This window comes from Phlebotomus papatasi, chromosome 1, assembly GCF_024763615.1.
Source record: "Phlebotomus papatasi isolate M1 chromosome 1, Ppap_2.1, whole genome shotgun sequence".
Classification (NCBI taxonomy): Eukaryota; Metazoa; Arthropoda; class Insecta; order Diptera; family Psychodidae; genus Phlebotomus; species Phlebotomus papatasi.
The window spans coordinates 4,925,643-4,951,110 of record NC_077222.1 but is presented as its reverse complement, the minus strand read 5'-3'; the positions used below and the strand labels follow the sequence as shown (position 1 = coordinate 4,951,110).

At 31.8% G+C, this 25,468-nt stretch overlaps 2 protein-coding genes and 1 long non-coding RNA gene across 6 annotated transcripts in view; 2 read left to right on the top strand and 1 right to left on the bottom strand.

Annotated features, from left to right (window-relative positions):
• LOC129798501 (protein Wnt-5) overlaps positions 1-24,268 on the bottom strand; it is a 63,272-nt gene extending 39,004 nt beyond the window's left edge. The window contains exons 1-2 of one of the 4 annotated variants that reach the window (XM_055841683.1): positions 23,852-24,268; positions 22,108-22,495 (exon numbers count right to left, since the gene is read on the bottom strand). In XM_055841683.1, the coding sequence (XP_055697658.1) occupies positions 22,108-22,208 (101 nt within the window). In that variant the 5' untranslated portion in view covers positions 22,209-22,495; positions 23,852-24,268. Of the gene's footprint in view, positions 1-22,107; positions 22,496-23,150; positions 23,209-23,816 lie in introns of those variants that run through there. The other 3 variants (XM_055841682.1, XM_055841684.1, XM_055841685.1) reach the window with 3 other exon arrangements.
• LOC129798529 (uncharacterized) overlaps positions 1-25,468 on the top strand; it is a 68,641-nt gene that overhangs the window by 38,613 nt on the left and 4,560 nt on the right. The gene's annotated exons all lie outside the window — the stretch shown is intronic.
• LOC129798526 (probable salivary secreted peptide) lies at positions 699-4,963 on the top strand. Its single transcript, XM_055841728.1, has 2 exons — positions 699-940; positions 4,589-4,963. The coding sequence occupies exons 1-2, from the start codon at positions 758-760 to the stop codon at positions 4,766-4,768; spliced, it is 363 nt and encodes a 120-aa protein (XP_055697703.1). The 5' UTR covers positions 699-757; the 3' UTR covers positions 4,769-4,963.

Sequence of the window (25,468 nt, the reverse complement as noted above, 5' to 3'; positions counted from 1 at the left end):
TATCACTATCACATGAAATAGCTCGAAAAGCTCTTTTTCATTTAATTGTCTTTCGGCTCTATTTGAAAATGTCTGAAGTTTTTCCAGTGAAATGACATCAGAATGAACACAAAATGATTCATACACAATTTTCAGGAGACTTTCTCTAGCTCTCAGGTGTGTTCTTCATTTTGCAATGCCTTTTTCCACTGACTCATAAATAAATCTCATCTTGATTGTTTACTTGAAGAAGATACAAATACTTTTCAGGTATCACATTAAGTGCCACTGGCATTTCTTGAAAGGTGAATTGATTGGTAATTAAAAATGATCAATTGATATTAATTTATCACCTCTATCTAGTGGTGTCTCGTCAAGAAAAGCGGTCAGAGATTTGGCGTCATAAATGTGACACGGTCAACAGGAGTATTGAGTGGTTCTTGTGAATTACTCCAAAACCACTTCATTCACAAAATGAAATACTCTCGATGGGGATTTTTTTTTCGGTTTTGTCAATTAAAATAATCAAAATGTCGAGAGTGGTTTATGTTCTAGGAAAGTAATCATATAAATGGAGATATAAAAAGACAAATGTTGCAAAAAAATAGTGGCAAAAAACAAGTGTGAATAATTGTTTGGACAAGTGAAGAAAATTGATAAGATAAAAGTGAATTTCAGAAGGAAAGTTTGAGTATAAATAAGTGTGGAATATTTCAGCAGTGTTCAGTTGAAAGTGTTTTCCTAAACTCCAGTGATAGCTAAAGAAGATTCAGGAAAAATGAAGTTCGCAGTGGGATTTGTAGTTTTGGTGGCATTCTGTGGTGTCCTTTATGCCCAGAGTCACAATATGCAATGGGGAAATACCACGCACTATGACCAACTGCTTCATCGTGCTTTCGTGAAGAAAAGCTCGTCCTTCATGCAGACAAAAACCACGGAATATTCATGGCCAAATGCAACAGTAAGTAGTTTGATTACTTCTCTAAATTAATTACCCAAAGAAAATTCATTTAATTGCCGTATCGAATTGATGTTATTCTCACACAAGAGATAATTGTCTAAAATTTGATGCTGGCGTCTCGAATATTAAACCGAAAATGTGGTTCTTTTGATTCTGTCCCTCGATTACTTGCAGTTTTGATTCAAAGGCCATTGATGTTTCTTCGTTAAATGGAGACGGAAGAACAAGTTTCTTTAGTTTTCACCACAAGAACCACATTGAGGCTTGGAAATTGTGAAAATATTGGTCCAAGTTGAAAATATTAAGGGGTGGAAAATACAGATAATTTGAGTAAATTGATATTTTAAATACGATCTCAATGTATTCAATATTAAAAATATTTTTGAGTGTTTGGATTAAGTATTTTCTGAGAATTCCATAATGTCGCAAATAAATAACGAAACAGTTAAAAAGGGGAAAACTGGAGCATTTGAGAGAAGGTTTTTTGCTTAACTCTTTTTAAAACCATATTCATATCATTTACAGAGCGAAAAGTAGAGTACAGATCAATTAATGTAGAGGAACAGGGCAATATTTCGGACAGTTTGCGTTTAAGCGCCTCTACCATAACTTTAGTATAATGCTTTATATACAAATTGATATCTTGTTACTTTTTTGAAGAAGGATTTTTCGGAACATTGTAAAGTAGTAACTGTATTTTTTCTCTAAAATAATTCGTAATTAATTTATAATATTTATGAAGATATTACTGTGTAGGTTATATCGTACACTTTGCCATAGTCTGTTGTGTGTCTAATATCGTACATTGGAGGATATTAAAAGAGCGGCAGCTCAGGATGTTCTGCAGTTTAGCTAGGTTTTAAAAGAATTTGAGTAAGGTTTGTTGGGTAGACATAAGGGGCTCAAATAGAACCTAGGTGTCTGCAGCCTACAGATCGTACCATGCTCCCTATACAATCTAATCTAACTCTAGGTCTATTGCGTGTGTAATATCGTACATCAAGTTTCTCAAAGTCTCTTGCCCTTCCGGAATTCTTTAAAAGCTACTACAAAAACAAACAATAAAAATACAGTGAGCGAAATTCAAATAGGGACGGATGAAATGGTTTCAGGACAAAAAAGTACACATTTTGTATTAGTCAGATGATTTACCTAGCCTAAATCATATTGAAAATCTGTAAGGCATCATTGCAAGATAATTTAACGCAGAAGTTAAGTAGTACCCGACCGTGGGGAACGTAGATGAACTCAAGAACGCTATCAGTAGCGCATGGCGCTAATTAAGCAAGAAACTCTTCATGAATTGGTCTTAAATAGGGCTATAAGAAATTTTATTGGCACGAAGAATAAGAGATCAAGTCCACAATATTAAAATAATTCTCATTGATCTGATTTGTTTCACTTTTGTTTAAAAAATCGGGATCGTCCCTATTTGAATTTCGTTCAAAAATCACCTAATAATTTGACATTTGGCTGGTGTGCACGCACGAACGAAATTGCGCGTGGGTCACTACCATAAAAAGCCTTGTTGGATAGGCCTATATTATACAAAAGAATATTAGGTCGATCCGACTTACAGACCACCCACAACACACACTTATAAGTACGTCCCTATTTGAATTTCGCTCTCTGTATATGAAATTTTGAGGAGCAAAAAAGTGGACGATATAAGAAGCATAACCTCCCAGATGAAACGCTACCAAACTATCAATTTTCCTGAGCAAATTACTGTAAACACAAGTTAAAATAACCTTTAAAGACAACATTGCATTACAACATTGCAAATCTTGCAACACAAAGTTCTTTAACATTTTTTTGTAAAACCTTTTCTCCACTGAAATTTTAATGAATCAGTTTTAATTATTACGTTCAAAATAGAACAGATTTCTGTTACTATTTTCTTAGAGAGAATACATATTCAGCAAAAAAACACCGGTTTTTTAATATTCTAAGACAGAGGCGTGTAAGAACCGTTGAAACCGAATAAACGTCAAATGAAACATGTACGTCAATGGTCGAAACGCTACCAGAGCAAACTTATTTTGACGTTTATTCGGTTTCAACGGTTCTTGCACACCTCTGTTCTAAGGGCTTCAAAATTGTAATGAATTTAGTTTCACTGTCCGAAATATCACCCAAAGTGGCCGAAATTGCAAGCTATCCCAAAAAAGCAACTTTATCTTACGTTTTAGCGAAGCTATATGCATAATAAATTGTTAATGTTTAGGTAAGGAGAGATGGGGCTATTTTGAGCTGTACTGCTACACTGAAATACGATTTTTTCGGTCAAGGAACCTGTAGGGGAATTCTGTAGCAGTATGACAATGTCATATGACAAATTTAGAGTTTTTTATGTGGTAAATTCGGCAAGATGATTCGAAAATGTGGCTCATATCAATCATTGAGAGATTCATAGAGTTGTTTGTAATGGTTTTTCGATACTCACACCACCGGCTTTTAATGTTGCCCTACTTCAGAATTCAATACACGAAGATTTGTTATATGACATTGTCATTCTGTCTTGTCACTATGTTAAAGCTCAGTTTCCTTTATAAATACGAAAAATATCGAATATCATTGAAGTTCAACAGGTCAAAATAGCTTTGCCTCTTCTATTTATGGGAACGGTATTTTGTAAGCATTTCAGAAATCAGGATAATCCGATAGTCCTATTGTCGAAATGATTTCAGAATTTTGAACTTGAAACCAGGATAAGCGTCTTAAAATAAACGTGCTTAATTTATGATTTTCGAGGATAATCAGAGGATTTGTACAGACGACTTATCATTTATATTTTAACCTCAATCTCTCTCATGCTCGCTTCTTTACTAAAACATTTGCAAATCTGAGTCTGATACAGACTGAAGATTTATTCATTTTGCCAAATATTGATAATTTCCAAGGTGAAAGTATAATTTATAACAGAAATCTAAAGGAATAACCGCATTACCTTAACCATATTGAAGTATCTGTGAAGTTATAGAAGCTGGAGATAAGGGAAGAGCACCCCGGATCGGAATGTTAAGAGATATGATCGATATTTAGTTGAAAATATAAGTCTCAAAAAATACTTTTTGGTAGTTTTATGTATGCTAATCGGTATATTAATGATCCATTTAACTATAATCTGTGCATTTGAATTTTAAATTTTTACAATAAATTAATAAAAAATAGATGTAACTGCAACTACGTACTCTGTACCTCGGATCGTCACGAATTTAATGAGGTGTCTCAAGGAAAATTGATTTTATAATTTAAATCTGAACTAACACACTGCATTCTTGTGAAAGTTAAATGGTAAAAAGTAACTAATAATTTTTAAAAATTCATTTGAATTGGTGCAACAATATAGAAATAACCTGATGATCCGAGGAACACTGCCGATCGCTGGTACTCTTCCCTTACTAAGTAGGGACTTCAGGTTTAAAAAGGCTAGGAAACATGGAACCATTTCGTTCACATACGAAAGTACCAAATTGCAAAACCTGTCTCAAACGTCCCAATTTTCCTCTATATCTTGATGAAAATTTTCCAATATGGGTGGTTTTTGGAATGAAAAGCCACAAAGTGGGAATCTGTATTAAATTGGCGCGCGTGAAAAGGGGTTAAATGGTGTAACAAAACTAAAATATTGAATTTAATTTGCAGAATAGCCAACCAAGAAACCGCACAATCACATGCATTCGTGCTTTGGATCAATACGTTAACGGAAAGGGTGGATATGCAACTCTGAGAGCTGGTGGTGTCGGATTCAATCACACCACTATTCGTTTCAAATCACAGAGAGGACATGGTTTTGACTTCATCTTGGAGATATATGGTCACTAATTGAGTGACTTCAGAGATGTGGAAATGGATCAGCTTTAGTAGCTCCTGTTTGCTTTTAGTCGAATTGTATGCGGATCAAGTTGCGCAAATTGAGTATGATAACATCTGGAATGGAAAATATTCTTGACATCAAGTTTTGTTGTTAAATTAAGTAATTTATTCAAGTGAATAAATATTTTAAAAGCACATATCAATGTCTTATTCTTAAAGAACTTATCGATTGTTTCATTATTTGGAAGCAAGTATTATGAATAAAATTTGTTTTGAAAGAACAAATAAAAATAATAATGGACTCCGTTCCATAGAGAAGCTAGCTGTCTGGATGCGATTCCAAGAGCTAGCGCTCTACTACTTTTTAAATATCGTGTATATAATTTGTCAATTTATTAAGAAAAGTTCACACAGTGAGAAAAAAAACACCTTTAACCATTAATACTGATATAATAATAGTTTTTACACAAAAGGATATACTTCAGTCGAGAAACATACTAGGACCTGATATAAGTCTAGAAATATCTGCTTAAGGGTTATATAGTGTCTAAACTTTTTATAACGTTAATTTTTCAATACAAGTTTTTCCTTAAAAAGATAAAAGATATTTTTGGCAGATATTTTTTTTTATTTATTGAAAAAAAGAAACATAGAAAAATAAATTGATTTGTTGACAGTAACTAAAATATTTATCTGTCAATTTAGACTATAAATGATCTTGATTGACAAAAATATCAATGGGAAAAGCAGAAACAAGTGAAATCGCGCTTGTACTTTGTATTTTTAATTAAAATGTGTTGTTTTGTTAGTGTGAGACTGACAATCTATCTAAATTGTGTCAAATGAAATAATAGGTGAAACGCGTTTTTTCGCAACTAATAAATGAACTACAAACCCTTCCTTCAATTCCCACTCATTTATTTTTCACGGCAAAAATCGCTCAAACCGCTCAAACGATTGCATCACAAAAAAAATCACAATTGCCGGGTGAAAAATGCGTTTTACAGACGAATAGGGTTGAAAAAATGATTTATCATCCCTTCAATTGTCGCTGGATGTGTTCAATAATTGGGAATATTTCCATTTTTGATGGAGTTCTTGTTCCTCAGTGTGTTCCACTCAATTCGAAGAGGATTTAATTAATACGATTTTTCATATATTCCGATGGTAATCTCTGTTTCTGCTTGAGAAGGCTGTTTCGGGAAATTGAAGAGGAGGTGTCATTGGAAATTACAGCAATTGCTGAAGGTGTGAGATGAATTTTTATGGTGAGGAATTCACACTGGTAGATGAAGGAAGAAATTGATACAGAAATTGAATTTTAATTGCTTTTTTATGGTCTTTTTTCTGCCATTAAATATCTCTTCTCGTAGGAATCTCCTTTTGGATTTCTTTTTGACGTCAGATTTTCTTTAGTTCAAGGAGGTACTATAAGAAGGCGGAAAAGGAAGAATGCGATAAAATATTGAGATTTAACTTTCTTGTTGCTCTTTGGGTATTTCGATGTGAATCAAAATGTGAGGTAATAACACTTATTCTGCTTGTTAAAATCACCGTTTTATCATTCCCCACCTGAGAATTTTTATAAGATTGGACTAAAAGGAAATGGAAAGAGGGTCTACATATTGTATTGTATTTTTTTCATCCTCTTTTTATAGGATGGAATTTTGCTGTTTCTATTATTGTTTTATTGCTCAAACTCATAGAGAGAGAAGAATGAGTATAATCTATATCGTCGTTTGACCCTACGCTAGTTACTATATACTTAGAGAGTTATCAGCAAGAGATAGTAGTTTAAGACACAGGGAGACCTCCCATAAGTTAAACTTTGAATAAAATAAATGATTTCTAAGCTCATTAGTTAAAATGTCCTAAACAAACCTGCAAATTCTATTGCAATATGTAAATTTTGAATGGAGATTTTGGAGTTGATAATTCAGAGAATTGAGATTTTACGTGAGTTTTATCACGCATACTGAATCACGTTATTAAAAGCTTTCATGATTATTCTCATATGACAATTCTCAGAGTGTGCTGAATCGATATTTAGGTGATCTTCGATTCATGATCAGCCTAATTTCGAATATTTTCTGTCAGGAAGTACTTATGTTCACCACTAGATGGCCATATTAATTTAGTCTATGTTTTTCTATGTCCATTAATTTAATGATCTTAACCCATTCAGTCAATGTACCAGAAATACTTGAGATAGAATGTTCATATTTTGGGATTAGTTTCCTACAGATTAGTAGATGAATTTTTTGAAAAGAAAAAATCTTTAGCTCATATGGTGGCGCTAAAGACTATTGATTTAGATAGAGTGACTATCCAAGAACACCAATTGGCAACTAGAATTAAAATCAGGAAAGAGGAAAGAGGCCAATTTTAACAAATTCGACAGGATGTCGTATTTTCCGTTAGCCATTTTGAGCAAAAATTTTGCATGACCTTCCGCGAAGCAAGAAAATAATAAAAAAACGTATTTTCATCTCTGTCGGACTATTTTTCTCAAGTAATTGAAGAACTAAAGTTACTAAAAATCCATTCCCGACAGCAATTCGGATAAAAATTGCCCAGAAATAAATCATCAAAAATCACTCAATTTACGTATGATGTATAATACCATGGTAAGGAATGGGTTAATGACTATTCCATGTATGGATTTTTCTCAGTGAATAAAGTTATTACAGTTTCTTTTATTTTCAACAGAATATTAGATTTATAAAAATGTAGATTCCGTAAATAAGTGAGAATTATGACACAAACTAAATTAATGAGAATTATCATGAGTTGCAATATGACTTTATTTGCGAAACATTGCACAATGCAAAGTAACTCATTTGCAATCTTTGAGATTTACGTAACTCCAACTACACTAGTTAAGTTATTTATTCGAAAGCTTTTGATTTTATTCCCAGTTACACAGTTTCCTAATCACAATTCTCATAAGATTGCTAAATCAACTCGTGATAAGGCAAATTCTCAATATCGCTAAGCTTAATATAAAAGTAAGGGAAGGTTTCGTAGCTTCGGATGACATAAGCTTAGTACGACTCGATTTTTCTATTTTCTTTAACCCATTCCTTACCATGGTATTATACATCATACGCAAATTGAGTAATTTTAGATGATTTATTCCTGGGTAACTGATACTCGAACTGCTGTCGGGAATGGATTTTTAGTAACTTTAGTTCTTCAATTACTTGGGAAAAATAGTCCGACAGAGATGAAAATACATTTTGTTATTGTTTTCTTGCTTCGCGGAAGGTCATGCAAAATTTTTGCTCAAAATGGCTAACGGAAAATTCGACATCCTGTCGAATTTATTACAATTAGCCTCTTTCCTCTTTCCTGATTTGAATTCTGGTTGCCAATTTGTTTTTTTGGATAGTTACTCTATCTAAAACAATAGAGTTTGTAATGAATTAATGCACAGAATTTAAATTCAGTGACCGTTAAGACGTGTGTTTGACAGAGGCTCCCCGCGCCCCCATAATAGATAATTTTTTTTCTTTTCAAAAAATTCATCTATTAATCTATAGGAAACTAATCCCAAAATATGAAAATTCTATCTCAAGTATTTCTACATTGACTGAATGGGTTAATGCCTGAGAACTCATGACCCTTTTCTATAAATAATGACGTATAAAAGTAGCAAGATTATACTGATGGATTAGATTTATTAAAGAAATTATTGCAGTCAAGGGTGGAGCGAGGAGAGGAGCAGGGAGGGGCCGTTACCCCCCTCCACTTACACAATATTTAAAAATTTATTAAAAAAAAGCGTAAAACTAAAAGATTTAGCTTATCTTAAACTCATCTGGGACCACTTTGGGGAAGCTTTTGGTCATTTTTTCTAGGAAGCTTACAATTTGTGTTTAAAGAGCTTTAGGAAATCTTTCAAAGCTTTCCACATCTGTTCTCCCCCCTCTCCAAATAAGCAAAATCGGTTCTCTTCTTTATTTAATAATTTGAGATGGAAATAAATTTTATTGTCAAATTTTAAATAAAAAACGTACAAACTTCCAGAGGGTGTGTTAAAGCTATCTGAACTACTTAAAATCATCAAAATCGGATTAAAAAGATTTACACCGATTTTTCAAGTATAGGCTGAAGTCGTTTCGGTCTAAAATTTTTTTCGGACGTTATTTTCCAGTAAAAAAAAACTCAATTTCGTATAAGAAAAAGCTATTTAAATCCATAAGAAAGTTTTTGTACATTCGTCTAAATCCGTAGAAATTGTCAAAATCGTTGAAGACATTAAAAAACAGTTCCAAAGTGATTTTTTCCAAAATAACTAAAGATTAGATTCCTTGCAAAAAGATCTTGTTGATTTTTCAATAAGCTCAAATTAATAAAGATTGAGATAAAATTGGTGTTTTTTTTTAGAAAACTATTGTTCTTTGCATTTGAAATCGTTTCTTAGATTGTCTGTCGTAAGTTAATGGATTAGCTGATGTAATTTGAAGTCTAGTCCCGTTTTAGTAAAATCCTTGCTATGTACTCTTAGAAAAACTTAGTCCCAAATACCTCATATACAGTTATGGAAACTATAAAATATAGTAAGCATAGACTCATCCATATATTTAGCTAGGGTAACTAGGGGAAATCTGATATAAAATCTATCTGATTAAAAAATCGCAGTGTTTGGTGCTACCCCGTGTTTGGTGGTGCCCCAGTTTCCCCTAAATGAAATAGTTGACCAATATTAGTTACAGTATCTTTTTCATTTTGTTATCATAACTAAATTAGATTAGTAACAGGTACTATAACATATTAGTTCCAATAACTAAATAAATGTGGTTGATACCCATCTTATTGGCTGTAATAACTATATCATATTAATTGTGGTTACTATATAGCTCGAAACAGCTTCAAACACATAAGTATAAAACTACTCTTTACTATTGAAAAAGTTGTGAGAACTTTATGAAAATATAGGCCCATTTATTTGCATTAGTTGTGAGAACTAATAGGAATTAGTGACCAATATTAGTTGGGATATTGATTTCATTTAATTAACACAAGCAAATATAATTATATAAAACTATTATGAAATAATTACCGCAACTTATTCACGTAAATATTGCCTTACGTTTTCACTACTAATAAATTTATTATGAGTAAAATGTTTTAAGATTATAAGAACTATTTTAAATAGATTTGATAATAATCACCCGATCAACTAATTTTCATTAGTAATGATGTCTAAACTTTTCTAAGAGTGTGCCCGTCTCTGCAGCATTTTCTTTCATTCACTCGAGTTTCAGATGATTTAATCCAAGCCCCAGCTGAATTCATAGAGAGCTTGAGTTGCTCGCATGAAGTATAGGGCTAAATGTAAAATTCATCAAAACGCGGCACTCACACTGTAAAGAGGCCCTTGCAGCATCCTCTTGACAGGGTATGTCTGTCCAAGGGTTGAAAACCTTCCCTTACGTTCTATAGTAGTTCAATCCCATTTACGAGCATCTAGCGAAGAGCTTCGACTGTCCTTTTTTTATGAATCTTAACCCCTGAAACCGAGATTCGTTAACGCCTTTTAAAAAGCCCCAAATGGTAATTTTATACTGCTAATACTGCACTATTGGTGGTGCTCGTGGTGCTCTTTTATGCTCTTTCTTGTTTGCACGAAGGGGCAAGAATTCTCACTTCGGTAAAGGTGCAAAAGAGTGGCAATTCACAAAATTAACTCTATCAACATTTACACAAGTCCGAAACAACAATAAAGTGTTAAGTCGAATTGGTGTAAAAGGGAAAATGTGTAATAAAAAAAATAAACCAAGTTGAAGGTTGAATTGGAGAGAATCGTGCAAAAATGTCAAAATAACCATTAATTAATTTAATAATACTTCTGTGTCGCTTTTTTTCCATTGATGTTCAAATTCTGCAAATTTTGCACCTCATGCTTAATTAAATGTCCAATGTTTGGGGAACAAAAAAGAGAGAGAGACTGGAGTGGATTGAGATTATGGGAAAATTGAAGTGGAGGGATGTGTAAGGGCAATTTATTGAATGTGGTGTAACTCCCTCATTGAAGAGTTTATGTTATTTCTCAATGTAATTGTTTGTTGGTGCTACAGAGACCAATGGAATAGCAATTAAATTGTCAATTTGGATTAAATTCCAACGTGCGGTAATTTTATGTGCACATTAAATCGGGATTTTTTTTTTACCTCAATATATAGTGCCTGTCTAAAGAAAAATTACACTTGTGGTATCCTATTTAGGTTTCCTGTTGTGATACCCATTCTGCCTGAAATTTTGCTCATAAGACGCTCGGGGATTGAGGAAGATGATGAGGGAGAAATGGGAGAAATGTTGTAACTGAGAATGAGGAGTAATTTGGAGTTTTTCTTGACGGAGGGAAAACAAATCTCTGGCAATATAATTTTCAGGCATAATCCGATCAATCAAAGTCAACAGCTGATCATGATTTCACGACACAACCCCTCTTTTTTCTTGCCTTAAATTTATCCCACAGCTTCTTGCACCCTTGTCCAGTTTTTCTGCACACAGAGAATTGCCGAGATTATGACTAAAATCTTGATTTTATAATTGGATTTTCGATCAAGTGACTCTCAATGGAGGTACACAGATGTGAAAACATTCCTCAAAAGGTTTTCTGGTCAGAAGGTTTTATTGATATTTCTTTGAGTGCGTTTGGTTAGATATTGATTTCGGAATCACCGATTTCTCAATAGATTGATTTATGTTGTTACCTGTCTGAAGCAGTAGACTTTCAGAAAATCAACAAAATTTTCAATTTCATCACGTATAGTAAAAAAGATGTCCAACATAGCAAAAAGCTCATTGCTAAGGGATTTCTTAAGGGTTTCAAATTTGAAACCAAAACCAATTCATATTGACTGCCATATTTTGAAAATCTTTTTGTCAAAATATATTGCCAAAAATTTGTCAAAAGGAGCTCACTTTTGTATAAAAATGACAAAAGGTTGGTAAATCGATATGTAAATTGCAGGGACATTTCCGCAATAAGCAAGCTTTTGACAAACATGTTTGGGAAACCAAACAGTTTCAACAGTTTCAATCGCCCGCCATTGATGTCCGTGGCAAAATTCAGTCCTTAATTCGGGCCTACCACTCAGATCTTGCCGATGAAGGCTAAAAAAGTACCTAAAGCTGGGTGTTAATTAATGGCTCAACGCTGGGCCCCCTTACCCTGTGTCAGACGGGTCCTTTTCATGAACTTATTTACTTATTAGGGAGTCCGTGGTGCAATTGGTAAGAGTGTTCGGCTCTTGGGCGATGTGACCCCCGGGTCGACTGTCACAGTTGTAAGTTCGAGTCCCGCCCGGTGCAAATGATTGAAGCGTCTGAATAGACATTTATCACGAAACATTGTAATCTGAATAAGAAATTTGTAAACTGAACAATGTACAAAATGGCAATAAAAGCCCGGTACATCGAAACAAATAAATAATAAATAATAATATTTACTTATTTGTGTAAGTCGCTGGTTTACATTTTCGTATTTCCAACGGGTATTTAGGTACCGTAGGTGCAGGTGATTGAACGGGGGTTGACATTGTACCCGTTGTATTCCTACTTTTCGTAAGCGTTTCATTAATTCGAGCACTTAAGGATTGTCTAAAGGTCATCCTTAAGTTCCAGAATTGAGAAAAAAGGTTTATGAAAGCAGGGGTACAAAGTCATCCGAATTCTTTCAGATATACCTTCAAATACGATTTGGTATAAATCTCAACAGGAGAAAGTTCTCAAATTGGTAGTTATTACTGAACGCGTTATGCATTCACATCGTTAACTTACTTGTGACTTTACTTAAATTTCTTAATTTTTATTGAGAAAAAATTAACAAAATGGGGATTGCGCAATTCTAAATAACGTTAACATAAATCTTGTGCTGCCATGTATTAATTAGCAGTTAATTTAACAAACCGTCTCATTAAAAGTCAGCCAAATGTATGTGAATTTACAAAAAAATCATCCGATCTTGGTATTTATTTGTAAAGGTTTCTTGGAAATTGGCTAAATTGGCAAAGAAACAAACAAATAAAATATATTTAGTTGAAAATGTAAGCCTCAAAATACTATTGGGTGTTTTTATGCATGCTAATCGATATATCAGTGATCCATTCAACTAAATCTGTGCGTTTGAATTTTAAATTTTTACAATAAATTAATAAAAAATAGATGTAATTGCAACTATATACTCTGTACCTCGGATCGTTATGAATTTAATCATGTTTCTCACGAAAAATTGGTTTTATAAATTAAATCTGAACTAATGCACTGCATTCTTCTGAGAGTCATATGGTAAAAAATAGCTAATAATTTTTAAAAATTCATTTGAATTGGTGCAATGTGTGCAATAATATGATAATAACCTGACGATCCGAGAAATGCTGTCGATCGCTGATGCTCTTCCCTTAAATTCAAGTGACTGTTAGTTGTTTTGCATGTTGCATCCAAAATTTAACTCCTTTTGGGAAACTTTCCCCAATTTTTACAAATTTTCTTTAAAGTTTTTTTCAGCGTTTTTTTTTCTGATTTAAAAGAGATTACTTGATTTAATGGATTAGTGTTTGTGCAATTGTACATTAAAATTTTAAGTATATACACATTAATTGTCCAATATGCGATCAAATGTCTTTTTTGGGCTTTCAATTAAGTAAATTCCTAAAATTTGATTTATTAAGAGAGAAAAGCTAAACTTAGCCAGACATTGGATTTAAATAGATTAAAAATAATAGCATTAATGCGGGTTTTTATTAATTCAGTAAAAAGTATGGGATCAAATAAATATTTTTTTCTTTGCTTTGCATTAAAAATACGACAAGGTATCGAATTCGAGATACGACAACATGAAAATTGAATTGGATATTGATTAAATAAATAAAAAGGAATAATTTTTTCAGTCAGTCAAGTTAAGTTACCTTTTAAGTCATTTGTTCCCTTGACATTTATCTGAATTAAATTATTTGTGGCAAAAATTAGATTTAAACAGTATATTATTGCTTTTTTTTAAAATAATTTTCAGTATTTTTATTTTCTTTTCAATTTGTAATTTATGTTTTCTGACTTTGTTTGGTTTTGTTCTGGAGGTTGGTAATCAACTCTAAGATGGCGGTGGACGCTAGCTCAATCGTTTATTACCGTTTATTATCGGTTATTACTTTTTTTCGTGCTTTTAGGAGAACTACGTTGCAAATGCATTTATTCTTATAAATTCTTATGCATTCTTTCAGTATTTTTTTTATTCTAGTTGAAATTTAACATCACAAATTGAAAATGCTTTTCCGAAATTAGAGTAAAGTGGTACAAGTTGGACAATAATGGTACAATTTGGACAGGGCTTTTTGTCTTGATAAATTTAGTACTTCATTTTTATTTGTATATTTTTAATGCTTTAGTTTTATAATTTGGTTCCTTGTGCTTAAAAACAAATTTTGTACTGTATTTATCAAGAAAAAAGCTATGTCCAACTTGTACAGGCGAATTATCCAACTTGTAACACTAATTCCAAATTATATCACTTTACCCTACTATTCTACAAAAAATCATTGAACGTATTACTTTCCTTTTTTGGGTTCATTGGCACATTAAGAACTTGTGTACATCCTTGTTGTACCATTCGGGATTTGAAATTTTAATAGTTATCTTCTTTTATTATTATCATTTTTTAATTATTAAAAAAATGTCATACGGTAAATGTGCCAAATTTCGGCATATTTGCATGCAAGCGCCAAAGTCTCAAGTTTCAAATATAATATTTTTTATACAATTTGATTTTTTTTGTTACTTCTTTTTAGGGAGCGTTGCCTGGAACCTTGTAGGCAGTTTATCATCTTTATTTTCTCTAAAATCATTCTTAATACATTTTAAAATGAATAAAAATGTAGACACAACTTTGGTGGCTTATTTCGGCCCCCTTCATTCTCATAGTTCCTTGCCCTTCGGAAATTCTTCCAAAGCCTTTTCACATTTCGTTTGTCGAAGATAGGGACAAAGGAACACCTCTTCGAAAGGGAACCCCTATTGACACTTTTGTCAAAATCTTGAAATTTATTTAAAGTATCTAATAAAATGTAAATAATATGAATATTTTCCATAGTCTACGTTTTTGTATAAGAATACATGTTCAAATTTCGTATTCCAAATGGTACAGAGTAGGATGTCAAAGTCCTGGCACCGCTTCTTAAAGTGTCCCTATATTTTTTTTGTTTGCACTTTTTGTTTGCATTGTATAATCTCTAGAGTGTGAAAAAACTAAAAATTCATGGAATTCAAGGAACAAATAGTGTCCGAATTTGCAAGCCTGCCGGAATTTCGTACCCTTACCCTACTACTTGCATTTTATTTGATACATTAACCCTTTAAGGACGATTGGAACACCGGTGTCCCATAAAGAAAATAATTTTTCCTGACTACCTAAAGTTATTTTTTTCTTATGTCTGTACAAAATTGTAAAGTAGAAGGTTAAAGGAATCTAGAATATTTTTTGCAAGTCTCTAGCTATTTGCTATGTAGTGAATATTTATACTCAAAAATGGAGAATTTTTAAATTCTCAAATTCATAACTGATTTTATTTATTTTTTATACTTCCAATTGTTTTTAAGCAAAACCCTTTTGGCAATAAAAACTACAATACTCATACGTAATATTTTTCATTAAAGCGAAAAATATTATTCATTGGTATTGTCAGAAAAATTACTAAAATTTATGGGCTATTTTTGTCCCTATCGTTCATAGAAGCAAAAAATACACTGAATCAGACTCTGTTGGACTTTCCAAGGTTAGATGTAAGACTTATCATTGATTATGTATCTCAGTTTAATTTTTATTGTTGATTTTCAGTCCGTAAAAAGTGTCTCGTCGTTAAAGGGTTAAATAAATTTCAATATTTTAACAAAATTGCCAACAAGATTTCCCTGCCGAACAGGTGTTCCTTCAACTCTAATTGAATTGTTCACAAAATAATGTCAAACATACATTCAATCTCAAAATTTAAGATATTAAAATGCACACTCAACTCTTTAATTGCGTCATAACTTATGAGACAACCTAGAGAAGATCTTCCAGTTGGAGAAATGTCATGTAATCTTAATGAATTCGGATAATATAAATTTAATTAAAATTTAATTCTTGCCTAATCTCGAATTATTCATTTTTAATTCAATCGCGTTTTATGTATTTTGTATATTTTTGTATGTTTTCTAGGCATGAGAAAAAAAGCCCTTGGAGGTTTTTCTTACCATAACAGGGCCTTCTTTAATCGCTGCACGAGGAGTTGAAATTGATAAAATTAAGTGGATTTTATCTTCTTCTCTCATATTTTGTGGCTTGATTTTTTTCCATGCTGTGGCTTTCGTATGGGGATTTTATTTTGGAAAAAAAGAAAAATCTTGGAGATTTCAGTGTGGGGTGGAAATTGAATAAAAAGAGCCATTTTTCACATTTTTTTTGGCGGTGAAAATCTGTGTACCTCGCTTGTGGCTTGAAAAGAAAAATGGACAATATTTCCTCATGGAGCTTATACCACTTTGCCTTTTGAGTAGCATAAAAAAAAAATGTTTGGATCGTGAGGCGTTTTATGTTTTCATTGAAATATTATTTTGTAAAGTGAATCTTCGCGGTATAAAATATTTGTGAGGAAATTTTTTGAATGCAACAACGACAAAAGGGTTTCTCTCATGAGGAAGAGTTTTAAGGGAAGTTTTATGACGATAAATCGAGGAAGGATTTATCATAGAAATTCTTCTTCATACCAGCATCAATTCTTCTTTGAAGAAGATGGGGATTTTCTTTGTTTTAAAATTGTGGTAGGTGGAAAATCTACAGAAGTCCTTGCCCAAGGGGTAAGAGGATAGATAGGAAGGATTCTTGTGTGCTCTCCAAAGTACATTAAATTAGTCAAGATTCCGGAAAATCTTTATAAATCACACGCTTCTTCCTAGAATCCTTCGATGCTCTATGGCTTTTATCTTTACCAACTGCACTGCACTTTTGTCATTGTCACACCATTCTCTGGGTATTTATTTATGTGTTTTGCACACTGCAATATAGAAACTCAGAGATTTTCATTTACAGCACCATCTTTATTAATTTTCTCCAACACTTTCCTTATCGTCCTTTTAAGTTATACTCATCTAGTGCATGAGACAATGAATTTTCTCCTTGCACAAATTTTGCAAATGAATTATTTGCTCAACACCAAAGGATATCCGGTGAATAATTAAGTAAATTCTTCAAAAGTCCATCCACACTGTAAATTCCACTTCTCATACAACATTCTTGCACAAGATCATTTTATTATGCTTAAGCCTTTCAATTTGTGGCAGAAAAATGTGATACTTTGATTGGAAATGAAGATGATTGGGAAAAAAAGGCTTAAATGTGCAAGAAAGAGGGATAAAAGGTATAAAATTGAAAAATAGAAATATTCAAGACAAGTAGTTTTCTACTTGGGATGTTAATTAAGAGTTAATAGAGTAGAGATTTTATCGACTCAGCTATAAAAATGCCTTAAAGGAGGCGTTAAAATTCGAAGAATATCGCATCTGTTCTTCCATGTGCCTCTGTATCTCATTTACAGTGTTAAATTTTAATGAATTAACCGCGCGATATATTTTATTATTATGGGACAAAACATGAGAGATTCATTAAACACAAATCATTTTGCAACGTGAATATCAAATGTGATTTTTCTCTGAAGCAATGGAATTGGGATAAATTTATTCAGGGAAAAAGTCAAAGGGCTGATGATTGCCTAATTTTATTGTCTTTGGAAAAACTTAATTTGGTAAATTTTGTATTTGAGAGAAAAAGTAATTTTAACAATTAAAATGTACTGCAGCGCCACTTGCGGGGATAAAAAGAACCATAGGTATTGTAAAAAGTTTTATGATGTCTGAAAGACAAATATAGGGTTAAATTTGGATGTTCGGATACTTAAATAAAAATTCAATTTGCTTAAAAAGCTTTCAAGTGTTATCAAATGTTAATAGTTAGGGCAGGGGCCCATCAAGCCTAACAAAAAGTGAAGCTATTTTTCAGTTTTCCCTGTAAAAATTTTGCAGATATTGCACCACGACTTAAACAGATTTGCTCGTAGTTCTTGTATTATTTCGGCGAACATTTTGAAATATGTATTTTTAGATAGCTTTTAATACAAGATTTCGAAATATATCAGACTGATAAGTCAATTCTCTTTAGGAAAAAACTTGCCAATAGTCTTCAGTGCCTCTATGCAAAAACGTATGGAAAAATGAAATGTCGAGAGGCCCCTGGTTAGGGGAATGTAGGCATGGTTCCTAGGATGATTAACTAACGGATGGAGCATTTTAATTCAGAAATGGCATATTTTTTTTAAATTCTTTATAATTTTTAAGTCTTAGATCCTACCAAAAAATATAACACGAAATGGTAGGCACGTGTACAGAGAATATATTTTTATTGAATTTAAAATGTTACTGGTGTTACAAATAGAAAAAAAAAATATAACACGAAATGGTAGGCACGTGTACAGAGAATATATTTTTATTGAATTTAAAATGTTACTGGTGTTACAAATAGAAAATTTGTTAGAAATATTCAAAAAATTGCGAATTTTACGTCTTTAGGATTTAGGAACTGCTTGCTATCCTCGTGCAATCATTATAAATGTAAAGCCAACAACACAACATTAGATACTCTTTCATTTGGTAAAAGTTTTAAAGTTATTGCATTTGGTTTTGCTAAAAGTAAAAAATCACTTAAGAAAAAATATACCATACTTTTGTACGAAAAATGTATGAGAATGCTCCGCCCTGCATGGTTCTTACGCAATGCACATTTTCTCTTTGTTTATAAAGAGCTAGATTGTCATTTCTTAGCTTTAAGATTGATAATTAATAACCTCATAAGACGAGATAAGAAATGATATATCAGCTCTTTGCAAACTAAGAAAAATTTACATCTTTTGAAGATTCACTGTGTGCGAACCATGCCCACATTCCCCTAAAATCACGCAAATTAAAAAACATTACATTGAAAAAGTCGGAAAAGCTTTAGAAAAAGCGGACAAAGAGCATTTCCCATGGTTTACTTGCACGTTAGTTGTACATTCTTTTTCTACTTTTCAATGCATTTTGTAAGTCACTATTTTGATTGTATAATTATAAATTTTGCTTTTTGAATTTCCCGAAAAATAACAAAATACTAGTTACTCTAAAAAAGAAAAAAAGTTTTATTTAGTGGACAAACGGATCTTGTTAAATTTTTGTCAAAAGGTTGTTGTTTGCCAATTTGACAAATCCTTTTCATACATTTCATAGCAAGAACATCCTTTTGACAAACTTTTAACAAAATCTAGTTAGCCGCCAATTTGACAAACTTTTCTTGTTATTTTGAAAAAAAAACTTTTTTTCAGAGTAGTTTAAATATTTGAAATAAAAAAATTGAAAACTCTTTGATGGAAAATTAGAATATCATTAAAGGAAGGGGGCTGAATTTTAAGGCCAAATTTAAGCTGTTTTTTTTGAGATTTTTTGAAGTAGAAGGAAACGATATATAACTTCATGAAATTTTTAGCAATACATATTTAAATAAAGTGCTTTATATTTCTGTTTTCGAAAAGCAAAAATATTACAAAATCGCCGAATGATGACCAGCGCACAATAACTTTTTATTTGTAAATATGTTTTTGATATTTCAGTAATGTTCAGAACACAATGAATTTTGTTTTGTAAATTTTGGCTTTTCAGTGAGAGTGAGTGAAACGTAGATCTGGTCATCTCGCTCACTCTTATAGACAATTTTAAAAACATGTTCACAAACTGAAGTTATTGTGCACTGGGCATAAAAGGGAATGAGATCTAGATCTAGGTATAGTTTTCTCGCTCACTCTCACAGGCAGTTTTGGAAACATGTTTACAAAACAATTCCCAATAACTTTTGATCTGTAAACATGTTTTCGAAGTGCCTGTAAAAGTGAGTGAGATTACTAGATCTAAATCTCACTTACTCTCATTAAAATATTAAAAATATGTTTAGAAAACAAAGGCTATTGTGCTTTGGACATAACGTGTAGTTCCTTGGAGCGTCTCGTCACAGCAGTGCCTACTGATACAAAGTTTCATAAATGCATTTGATAGTTAAACCAAGAAAAACCGAAGAAAATCGTTAAATTAAAACTTTTTTTAAAAGGTTTTTTTTTAAATGCAGATTTTGAGACGAAATATTGACTTGAACAAGCTGTAAAAATTATTACAAATTATTATTTCAAAAAAGGTTCAACTAGAATAGAATTTAATTTTGAAGAGAAAAAGCTTTCGGTAATTTCATTCGGTCTATTAGTTGTTTTTTTTGCTATCTTTCCCGCCGAGATTATATAACATAAAAAGTAGAGGAAACGCTCTCCAAAGTTTTGAATATTCGCCCGAACGTTTGCAAAATCTGCTCAGGAGGGGAATTCTGTAACGCTCTAGCAATGCTATATGACAAATTGGGTTTGAATCTCAGGGGAGCTTTTTCGAAAATGCGATTCTGCAGGCGTGACTTTACCATTTCAGCTCATGTGGCATTGTCAGAAGTCACATATTTGAGATTTCTGGCAATTTAAATGACAATAAATTTAGTTAAACAAATCAACCAAGATGTACTGTATTTTCATAAAATTATCAAGTAAAGGCATTTCATTAGAAAATCAGTGAATTGCATTTTCGAACTCATATGATATGACAAAAAAGCTCGATTGGCAATGTCAGGTTTCGAACTAACGCGTGACAATGCCACGAAAATTACAGAATTCCCCTACAGGGCTTATTTGCTTTCGTCTCTGTGTCTTCGAAAATACTTTTAATTGGTTTCTGATTTTTTTTTAATGGTTATATTCTTAGAGAAAATTTATTTATCAATTTAAGCCATAATAAAAAATATCGATTTTTTAACCTTGTAATTTAGGTTCGCCTCTTATTTCCTTTTTAAATTAGTTTATTCCAACTTTAAAACTTTATCCGTCTTACTACTCTGGAATTGAAGATTGATTTGTGAAACATAGAAGCAGTTTGTATAAAGCTTAAATGATCAACAATCATAGGTAGATCGGTACACGGATTTAATATAAAATGTGTTGTATTAGAATGAGCACATTATGCAACAAATCCAAAAAAAAACAGTTCGTAATAAGCGACGAATGATTTTGAAGAATCTTTCAAGAAGGCAGTTTATTTTAGAGTGACAATCCAACATTTAGATTCGATCTCTCTAGCGCTGTGTTAAGGCGGCGATGGCCGCTGTTTGCGTACCAGCGTTAGAGCAGATTGTAACATTTTAGTGGTTTATAGCAATTACGCTCGATAATAATAAATTAAAAAAGAATAAATTACCACGATGATGCTCTATCGAATATTACAACGAATATCTTTTTATCCTTTTTATCTTTTTCAACTCGTTTTTTAACTGTGAACTAATTTTAAACGTTAATTGTTATAAAATTCAACTTTCGGATTAAAAATGAACTCTAGTGCAATAATTGTGAAGTAAAATTTCTGACTTTGTAAGATTCAATGAAAGATAATTAGAAATATTCCTTCTTATACTGGCTTCAGGTCCGAGGTTTAGCCCAGTTCCCGAAGGTCTCAAAATCTAAATAAAAAACAATTTTCTTGATTTCTCAAAATATTTGTTCTTAATATTCAATCATAAGGAATAATTTCCTCAAACATCTTACCGGAATTAAACCACATGCCTAAGGGCCCAAATAGACTTAGGTTGGTCTTCAAGAAAAATGTAGCTTAAACTTTCAAAAATCTAAATTTGGAGACTAAATCTTCACGAATATCAGCCTGACTGAAGCCCGTATTAGCATAGATGGGAGATGGGATTAGATTATATTGCGTTACCGTTGAATTTCCAAAAAGGAAAAATACAACAGCAAACTTTAATGAAATTTATTAACCCCTGAGATACTAGTCTAGGATGTTCTTTTAATATTACAGCAAATTTATTGCAATAACTTTTCTTATCTTGGAGTTCTTGATGAAAAATGATGTCTTTTTTCTGCACAACAATTCAAGAGAAACTTCTCTTGTCATTTTCATTCGTTGCAGAAGAATATCGTGACTTTTTTTCCATGTTTCCCATTCTCTCTCTATAAGTCTTTGAAATGGAAGATGTATAAATAGATGAACCGCAAAAGACAATAAAATTTTCCTTCTTGTCATCGCAAGGAACTTAAGGAGCACCCAATTTGCTTCCTTTCTCCACAATAATATTGCAAAATATGCTAGACATTTATGTTTAGTTTTGTAGTGATCTTTTTTATGATCACGGTTTTATGGATGGATTTTTTTCGTATATAGAATGGTTTAAGTAAAGAACTTACATCCATGTTGGAGTGCCTTGTAATCCCCAACCAGACTTGACAAATAATCCAAAAATGTATATAGTCCACAGTGGTAAAAGTTTCCTTGTAAATAATTCCATATTATGCCTCAAGTATCTTCCATAAAAGCGCTCTCCTTTTCTACTTTTTTGCTTTGCACGTTTTTGGCTGCTTATCCACTTTTTTTTGTTTTGTTTTTTTTGTCTGCTTTTTTTTTGTTTTATTTTATTGCAATAATTCACTTCAATTCACTTCATATCACACAACAATAAACATTATTTTATGCCTCTCTTGTTTTTGTTCCTCCACCTCAATTGATTGTTTCTGCATGAAAATCTTTTTATTGTCTCTTCTCAATATTTTTCTTTTCAAAAACACAAGACGTTGTCTAAAGTTAGAAAAAAACAGAGATTATGGTAAAAAGGTTCTTGAAATTGGAGCAATGAAGTAATTTTATTCAAAGCCAGAGGGGAGAAAGACGTATAAACATTTTTTCCATTTTAAAAATGAAATGACATGGAAAATGACGAGATTTAGTTGAAATACATTCATTTAGTCATATGAAACATTCATGAGGATTAACGGAAGGGAAATATTTAGGAATATAAATCAAAATAATATTTCAATGTACAAAATATTGCAGAAGAAGAAGAAAAAAATTAAATTTTTTAAGAGAGATTCTGTAAAAGGAATTTTAAAAGGGGCTCAGTGGCCAATTAATTATTTTAATTTGAGGGGATGGATGTTACAAATGATTTTGATGTGGTATTTTGTGTACACAGTAAAACAATGTGTATAATTTTACTACTATAATAGTGCAAAATCGACCATTTTAGTTGTTTAATTTAAAAATGTTTAAAAAAAATGGACAACAATTTGGTAATTTATTGACACGTGATTGAAAATTACCACTATTGTAGTTGAAAAATTTTCAACAATGTTGTTTAATTTGAAACTGTGTAAAATTTCTCATTATTATAGTCATAAAAAATTTTCAACAATGTTTTGTAGTTTAAAACTGTTGAAAAATTCTAAAAAATTACCACTATAGTATGATTATAGTTTTCCACATTATTATAGTGTGAAAAAATACACAACTTTATTGTATTTTTTGTCACATGATCAAAAATTAACACTATTATAGTTTTATCATTATTTTTCACACTATTATAGTGTGAAGCCTTGTGTATTTCAACCAAAGTTGTTGAATTTTTAAACAAAATTGTTCAATTTTCAGACAAAAGTTGTTGTATTTTGTACACTAACAAAAAAAATTGTTAGTGTAACAAAGTGTAAAAATTGTTGAATTTCCATTTAAGACATATACTTCAGCCGAGATGCTTTTCATTGGGCAAAAGTCATATAGAACATCAAATATTTATATGCATAATAAGTATATCGTGAAGATCCGAACATCAGATGTACCTAATTATCTCGTATTAGGGAGGATCCCAAGTACAGGAAAAAAACATTACAAATGTCTAAAAATGCAAAAAAACTAAAATAAACGAAGTGAAATGAAAATTCTACCATTTTTGAGTTTACACACAAAAATTCAACAATTTTTAAATTCAACAATTCCAAATTCAACATCTTGAAATTCAACAACTTTAAATTAAACAATTTTAAATTAAACATTTTTTCCAAATTTAACACTAAAATAGTGGTGTGAAAGATTACACACTATAATAGTGTTAATTTTTTTTTACTGTGTAGTAAAAAGATCTAATTAATTGGGATAAACCACTTGATTCTTTTGTTAACGCACTACAAAACTTTAGTAAATCCTTTTTTATTCTCTTTTCCTTTGTCCTCCTTTCACAATAACTCGGTATAGTGTTGCTTTAGTGATTTTCTTTCGTGGAAAATAACACGATAAATTAGTGTCATAATGGATAATGGTTGTAATATTCTTCTTTCACACTTCACCACAACCTTATTTCCTTTTTTTTTTAGCTGAGATTATTTTTCTTAAAGGACTTTATGATATTCCTTAAACTAAAACCAGTAATCTCTCGTGATTTTTTTTAACTAAACAATAAATCAAATGAAAGTCCTCTAGTTAATTGTGCACTTCTGGCCAGAAATTGCACACCGAAAGGGAACTATGTCAACTTGACAATGATGAATTGTGACCCGAGATCCTTCTGCTCTCGCGAAATGTTTGTAAACAACTGAAGTAAATGAGGAGAGCTTGGTGATGTTGAAGCTCTTTTTCGATGTGATATTATGCTCTTCTCTCTGTCTCTCTCCCAAAGTCTAACTGGAAGGCAGCATAAAATACCAAGTCTTGTTCCCTTTTATACCGAAAGGCAAAAAAGACCTCGATGGATGATGACGCAGAAGACAATTGAATGGAGGGATTGGAAATGGATCTCTCGTTCAATTTAATCTCTTTGGGTGTGTGTAGATTCACAAGAAATATAATTTGGTGTAAGAATGAGAATGCAATTCTTGCAATGGTTCTCTATGCTTATCCCCATTGGAAAATATAGGTGCATCAATTGGAATGTTGTGCAGATCCTTCCTAAGAATTCACAAGACAACTTCTTATTTTCTCATTATCTGTGTCTCATTTGTAAGGTCAATTTAATGAAATTGCTCACAATGTTTGCACAACTGAAAAGTTCATTGGATGGCAAAAAGGGGATACATATTTAATATTTTGCATACTTGCAAAATTCTCAATTTTCTTCCAGAAATATTCCAATGTATTGCAGAGTAAATTTTGTGGAAAATTCACAATTTATGAAAATTCTCTGCTGTATCTGATCTATGAAAGAAAATTCACTAGTTAAATATTTATATTCAGAAGAAGTTTATAAGTGAAAGAGTACTATCGGTTAATTTATGGAGATTTAACACCTGTGCAATTCATTGTGGTTCAATGCCTTTAATACTATGCTGAAATGTAAAAGGAATACTTTTTATCCTTTTCAATGTAATTGGTAAAACGTGGTTACATCAAAGGTGATCCGTCTTACGATCCGAGATTGGGATTCCGAAAATTGTGAGAATTGTCATAAACGAAATTTTAGTGCGAATAATCACGAAAGCTTTCGAAGATGTGCATAGGGTAAAGTGATATAATTTGGAATTAGTGTTACAAGTTGGACAATTCGCTGGTACAAGTTGGACATGGCTTTTTTCTTGATAAATACAGTACAAAATTTGTTTTAAGCACAAGGAACCAAATTATAAAACTAAAGATTTAAAAATATACAAATAAAAATGAAGTACTAAATTTATCAATACAAAAAGCCCTGTCAAAATTGTACCATTGTCCAACTTGTACCACTTTACCTTAATGCGTAAGCATGATATTAAATATGCAACCGAAAGCTTAATTTAATAGTTGATT